Source organism: Tachysurus vachellii, chromosome 11 (assembly GCF_030014155.1).
Source record: "Tachysurus vachellii isolate PV-2020 chromosome 11, HZAU_Pvac_v1, whole genome shotgun sequence".
Taxonomy (NCBI): Eukaryota; Metazoa; Chordata; class Actinopteri; order Siluriformes; family Bagridae; genus Tachysurus; species Tachysurus vachellii.
The window spans coordinates 987501-995000 of NC_083470.1; the positions used below are offsets into that span (position 1 = coordinate 987501).

Consider the following 7500-nt stretch of genomic DNA (forward strand, 5'->3'; position numbering starts at 1 on the left):
TCTTGAGCTTCTTGTTTGAGAACCTGGAGGTTTCTCTGGTGTTTCTCATTTCCCGGCATCATGGAGGCTGAATGAGTGTTGATGTTCCTCCAGCACTGCTGAGTATCTTATTTAGATGCTTCAAAGGCTTTTTTTCCATCAGCAGATTAACTTTTTTAACACCAAATGATTTGTGGTAGAATGCTGAAAAATGTCACCAATTCTCAACACTGTCTATTCTTTGAAACCACTGATGGACTTGTTGCCTTGACAACGCATGTGGTTTGGTTGGACAGCGTTTACGACCATGTGTGATGTTTTAGGTTTTTACAGCTGAGGCACTACGAGGCTTTTTGGGTTTTGTGTTGTTCTAATTAATGGCTAAGCTGCTGAGAGGGTTTTTAATTGGCAGTTGAGGTCATGAGAGGTTTGTAATTAATGGTTGAGATGTTTTGTGATTGGTGGTGGAGATCTTGCTCCAGTCTTTCAGCAGAACCAAATACAGCAGAAATAATATCTGGAAACTAGAGAACCCAAATAAAATGTAAAAAAAAAACTAAAATTGTTTGCTTTATTTGTTAGTTTTGGTTTAAGGTGCAGTCGTGTGTCAACTTGGTGCTTGCTGTCTGAGTTATTCGATCTTTTACAATTTGACTGTGTTCTACAGTCTTTGCCGTTTTTTTAAGGAGATGTGTGGTCATGTGGTCACATGGTCCTGTGGTCACATGGTCATGTGTTCATGTGGTCATATGGTCATGGTCACATGGTCATGTGGTGACATAGTCACATAGACATGGTCATATGGTCACATGGTCATGTGGTCACATGCTCACACAGTCACCTCTTTACATGGTCACGTGGTTACATGGTCACGTGGTCATATGGTCATGGTCACGTGGTCACATGGTCACAGGGTCACATAGTCACTTGGTCATGCGGTCACGTGGTCACATGGTCACATGATCACATGGTCAAGTGTTCACCTGGTTACATGGTCACATGTTCATGGTCACATGGTCATGCGGTCACATGGTCACATGGTCATGCGGTCAAGTGGTCACATGGTCATGCGGTCACATGGCCACGTGGTCACAGTCACATGGACATGCGGTCACATGGTCACGGTCACATGGTCACGTGGTCACGATAAAATGGCCATGCAGTCACATGGTCATGTGGTCACATGGTCATGCAGTCACATGGCCATGTGGTCACATGATCACATGGTCATGGTCACATGGTCATATGGTCACATGGTCACGTGGTCACATGGTCACGTGGTCATGCGGTCACGTGGTCACATGGTCACGTGGTCACATGGTCATGCGGTCACGTGGTCACATGATCACGTGGTCACATGGTCACGTGGTCACATGGTCACGTGGTCATGCGGTCACATGGTCACGTGGTCACGTGGTCACGTGGGCACATGGTCATGCGTTCACGTGGTCACATGATCACGTGGTCACATGGTCACGTGGTCACATGGTCACCTGGTCACATGATCACGTGGTCACGTGGTCAGGTGGTCACGTGGTCACATGGTCACATGGTCACGTGGTCACGTGGTCACATGGTCACGTGGTCACATGGTCACATGGTCACTTGGTCATGTTGTCACATGGTCATACAGTCACATGGTCGTGTATTCCTGTGTGCCGTATAAGCCGAGCCTCATTTCTGCTCCTTTAAGTAACTTGTTAAATAAATAAAGATGAGTGCAAAGTGAAGCGGCTCTGATTCCGGTCAACTGCTTTTGACAATTCTTCATCCCCGCAATTTTGGAGGCAATCAAGCATGCGGTTGCTATGGTAATGCTGGTGACCTGGACCGCTTTAAGGATAACGAGGCTGAGAGAGGATGACGGTGGTGAGAACCGGACCCTCGTTAGTGCCTCGTTCCTTCTTCAGTATCAAATTAATGCTGATTAATTTCAGCCATGATGAAAACATTACACATGTAGAAATACAGCAATTCAGTTACACCAACACGCTACACCACGCTGCACTACAATTCTGCTATTAATGAGCTCACACACACACACACACACACACACTCACACACACACACACACAGCTGTGGGGTCATTATAGTGACATTACTTACTGCAGGATGAAAAAAATGTGTTGAAGTTTCTTGAATAGGGATAAAACCTGACAACATTTGTGTGTGTGTGTGTGTGTGTGTGTGTGTGTGTGTGTGTGTGTGTGTGTAGAGGTGATTCAGGTATTTATCCCTAGGGCAGTAGTATGGGTCTGCCATAACAATGAAGAGAGATGAAACAGCTGATCTCTCTCTCTCTCTCTCTCTCTCTCTCTCTCTCAGAGCTGCTCTCTCTCACACACAAACACACACACACACACACACACACACACCACATTAAAACTCCTGAATAAGTGAATAATCAATTTAAAGTTTAATTTCGAGGCTGTCACAGGCTGACAGAGTTACAGGCTGAAAACTAGGAGACAGAAAGAACCCTAGAGAAAACTGATGGACTCTGGGAACACGGAACACTGGGAACACTAAGAACACTGGAAAAACTAACATCTGGCCACCAGAAATAACAAAACATTGGGACACTCAGAGCATCTGGAAGAAGCAAGGGAAAGTAAGAAAACTGTAGCATGGAACAAAAAAACTATACAAACACAAACTAGAAAATAAAGTAACTAGGAACATCTGGAAAATGGGAATATTCAGACTAACATACAATGAAATAAAGAAACAAACAGGATCATCTGGAAATAACAAGAAAAGGAAAAGAACAATAAATGGTGATGATGGAGAAAGAAACCAGGAACATCTGGAAACTAGAAGAAAAGGGAACACATATACAAAAAAGAAGCAGAAGAAGACGGAGGAACCCGATTACACAACAACAAGGTGAGCTCTGCTTGGACAGAGTGTAGCACTCAACCCTCTGACAGTAAGCCACAGTGGAGAGCCAGGCTTGACAGACAGAGAGAGGAATGGCTGAGAACAATACAGATGGGACTAATGCGATGTCTCCCTCTGCTATTTTTCTCCATACAGAATCCTCTGGATAAAAGACGCTTTCGCTGTAGCTGAGCCACACAGCGCTCCTGGGACCCCGACCTTATTCCCTCCACCGCTAGCTGGACTGCTTGCCTCTACAACACTGGGGTCTTGCACTTCACCTACCCTTAGTAGAACTAGAGACTGCTAAACTGTGTTTTCTTTTTCCACCTTTTTTTCTTTGCCCTATTTTATCCACTAAGTATTTGGAACTTTCAATAAATCCACAATTGGGATTGATTTTGCTCACTAGCCCCATCGATGCACTCTTCTTTAGTGTCTGTCTCACTAAGAGGTTCTTTACAATAGCAAACAAATAACTTAAGAATGTATGAAACCTAGAAACATCTGGAATCTGGAGAGCAAAGGAGCTAGGAACATCTGGATTGTGTTCAGACCATAAAGAGAAACAGAGGTGTGGGATGATGATAAACATGCAGATATAATGTTAGCTACATTAGCTACGTTAGCTACATTAGCTATGTTAGCTACATGCAGCTTCAGTGAAAAGCTAAAGAACCGAAACTCGACTTAATCTGAAGTTTTGCTTCGGTTCAAACTCTTCTTTTAAATACAGCGATACCTCGAGATACAAGTTTAACTCATTCTGTGACCTTGCTCGTATCTCAAATTGCTCGTATGACAAATATCGTATAAAAACATACGGTAATAAAAGAGAATGTTAAAAAAATAAACTGGTTTTACTTTACAGAAGATGCGCACGGAGGTTGAGGGAGGAGTAAACAGGCGGAGGAGTTAGGAGGAGTTACACTTACTCACTACTGTACACTCTTAATGCTACTTTACACTTAAATGGAACTTAACTAAACTTAACTGAAATTCTCTTAACTTAACTGAACTTAATTGCTACAATTTCTGTTTTCTTTACATTAATTTTGCTTAATTTTCTTCATCGCTTTTCTCTTCACTTGTTTTTGCCTTTCTTTGTCACACTTTCCTCACTAACATCTGCCGGTCGTTTTAATAAAAACCTGTCCGGTCGGCATATCAGATGCGGTGTGTAGTCGCACAAGTTCACATTTTATAACGGATCCAACGCTCAAAACGGATCAGACCAAAACGGACCAAAACGGAAAAATTACGGATCCTCAGATGGTCGGCACCTCACGCAGGGCCTTTGTGACTCTCCATAGGAAATGAATGACTTCCTGTTTATCGGCCGTCGTTTGTCGTGTGCAGTGGAAAGGTACAGTGTGACTGCACAAGCAGAATATTAACACAACACACACACACACTCACCCAAGGTAGTTCGGATAAGCGGTAGAAGATGAATGAATGAATGAATGTCCTGTGACATAAAACTCGGACCATTTTGGAAAAGATCTGTTTTCTCTGTGTATGTGTGTGTGTGTGTGTGTGTGTGTGTGTGTGTGTGTGTGTGTGTGTGTGTGTGTGTGTGTTAATATTCCTCCTGTGCAGTCACATCAATTCCACATTGCACTTCTAATTCAGTTCATTTGTTTAAAAGCCTTTTGCAGCGGAACCGAGTTCTCCTCTGGGCCTCAGGCCAAGCGTTCTTCATCCAGCTTCCTCACATCAGCTTTGAGAATCTGCTCGGTTTCTAAGCCGTTCTATAAATAACAGATCATGTCTGAACACTTCCTGAGCTCACATGAGCCGCTGTATTAAAAAACTGATTACTGCCAATCAAATTGATACACAATTCTCTCAGAACATCATTTATAATGAAAAGTCAGATACTACAGTCATAACTGTTTGTTTGTTTATCTGCATTGTGTGGATTCAATTTAAACATCTGTATCAACTATTTAAGCTCTGAAACCAAACACGACTACACAAGTAATCAACAAAAAATCTAGGAACATCTGGATCTTGAAAACACTGAATCTCAGAACATCTGGAAGCTAGTGAACATTGAGTCTAGGAACATCTGGAAGCTATTGAACATTGAGTCTAGGAACATCTGGAAGCTATTGAACATTGAGTCTAGGAACATCTGGAAGCTAGTGAACATTGAGTCTAGGAACATCTGGAAGCTAGTGAACATTGAGTCACTGAACATCTGGAAGCTATTGAACATTGAGTCTAGGAACATCTGGAAGCTAGTGAACATTGAGTCTAGGAACATCTGGAAGCTAGTGAACATTGAGTCTAGGAACATCTGGAAGCTAGTGAACATTGAGTCACTGAACATCTGGAAGCTATTGAACATTGAGTCTAGGAACATCTGGAAGCTATTGAACATTGAGTCTAGGAACATCTGGAAGCTAGTGAACATTGAGTCTAGGAACACCTGGAAGCTAGTGAACATTGAGTCTAGGAACATCTGGAAGCTAGTGAACATTGAGTCTAGGAAAATCTGGAAGCTATTGAACATTGAGTCTCAGAAACATCTGGAAGCTAGTAAACATTGAATCTCAGAAACATCTGGAAGCTAGTGATCATTGAGTCTAGGAACATCTGGAAGCAAGTAAACATTGAATCTAAGAACATCTGGAAGCTATTGAACATCTGGTGACTTGAGAAAAACATCAAACCTGAAAACCAACTTCTGGAAACTTGCAAACAAATAAATTGAGAGAACTTAGTAACCAGAGAAACAGAACTATGTCAAAAACAGGAAGTAAATACAGAGATTAGGGTCATTATCATATGGTTTGTGTTGTAACAGTTATTTAGCCTGAATGAGCAGTGGAGTGAATGACACACACAACGCTATGGGCACTAAAAGTATTGACACCCTCTGTTTCACTTGTCTTACTCTCTGACTCTTTGCTGCACCTGGTGAGGGAGAAAAGCAACAGCTACAAGAAACTCTACATAAAAACAGATCAAGATGAAAACAATAACAATCTAAAAAATATAATCTAACCATCTCCCATGAGACATTAATAAATATTTTATAGAAAGTAAACCACCATGTAAAAGCTAACTTTTCAAATCAAAGCTAACATAGTAATAGAAAACAATTTAGCAAGCTAAAGTTAACTAACTAGCTAAGATAACCTAGTAAGCAAAGCTAACCTCACAAGTAAACGCAAATCAAGTAAAAAATAATTGTAAAAAGTAAAAGAGATTAAAAGCTAACGGCGAGTAACGAGTGAGATCACTTTTATTTGTAGATGGTAAAATGTTCCACACCATAACCACATGCTAATTTCATGCTCTGCCAGTATCGCTAACTAACTTGGATACTTCATCCTGAGAAACTGAAAATGACTCATGATTCCCAGTGGCAGTAAGAGGAGAATGACACACACACACACACGCACACACACACACACACACACACACACACACACACACACACACACACACACACACACCTCATTAGTGCTTTAAACCCCACAGTGAACTTCCTGGGATGCAACTACAATAAGGAAGGAGCCTTCGGAGGAAACAGGAACTGTGTGTGTGTGTGTGTGTGTGTGTGTGTGTGTGTGTGTGTGTGTGTGTACTCACTCCCATTCTTTGCGTCGTGCCTGTGGTGTGCTCTGTATCTTGTGAGCCTGATGAGCTTTAACAATGTCCCTCTGCTCGATAAGTCCTCCTCTCCTGCGGGTGAAGAGAATGGTACTGACCCCTGGTTGCTCCCCCATCGGCCCCGGCCTCCCCTCTTGAGCAGGGTAGAGGGCATCACTGCTGCCCATGTGAGGTAAGAGAGGGTCAAGCAGCAACCCCCGGTGTTTGTGCCACGTCTCTGTGTCCTGGCACAGTGCTGGCACTGCGAGGATGTCGCTGACTTCCAGCATCGCGCCGCTCTCTCAGCATCACGCTGGGGACAAAGAAATAACGAAGATGTCATTTATTTTAAATTAACCAATCAGTGTCACAAGTGGTGGGGCTAATCATGGGTAAAGTCTGTGTAAGCCCTTTCCCCTTCTTCAGTCACAAAGCTAGTTGTTGTTCTCTGCTTTGTGCCCACGTGACATAAGAAGAGAAAGCTAACCTAGAAAACAAACAACTATCGAGCAAACATTCACTAACAAGTGAAAGCTAACATAGCAAGAGAAGGAAGTCTAGTGCACAAAAACTATTATCTAATGAGGTAAGCTTACATGCAAACAGAACTAACAAGTGCAAGCTAACTTAGCCAGGGCACAAGATAGCAAGTTAGCTTAGCAACAACTAGCTAATAAACTTCAACTACTGAGCAAAGGTTTATGGACAAGTAAAACAACATAAAACATTAACTAGTGATCTACATAAGAACACTAGTGAGAAAAAGTGGCCTGTGAGCTAGGTTTAAATAAAAAGTAAAGATTTAACCAGAGAGTGAATGCTAACTAGTAACGAGCAACAAAACTTAACTGAAGTCAAAGAGCATTTCATCTACAAACATCATTGTGCATGGAGATTCCTGTCTGACTTCATCTGTCCACCTGTCCATCACCACAGCAAACAAGAAGGGACTCAATGCCGATCCTTGATGTATCCCCACCTCCACCTTGAACTCCTCTGTCTGACCTACAGCACATCAGCTGTCATACTCCTCTCATA

The 7500-nt window shown here is 42.4% G+C and overlaps 1 protein-coding gene across 1 annotated transcript in view; it reads right to left on the bottom strand.

The window, feature by feature from the left end:
• Window positions 1-7500, bottom strand: part of LOC132853251 (voltage-dependent R-type calcium channel subunit alpha-1E) — a 114822-nt gene that overhangs the window by 91855 nt on the left and 15467 nt on the right. Inside the window, exon 2 of the mRNA XM_060880821.1 lies at window positions 6463-6775. Within this exon, the coding sequence (XP_060736804.1) occupies window positions 6463-6752 (290 nt within the window). The 5' untranslated portion in view covers window positions 6753-6775. The remainder of the gene's footprint in view (window positions 1-6462; window positions 6776-7500) is intronic.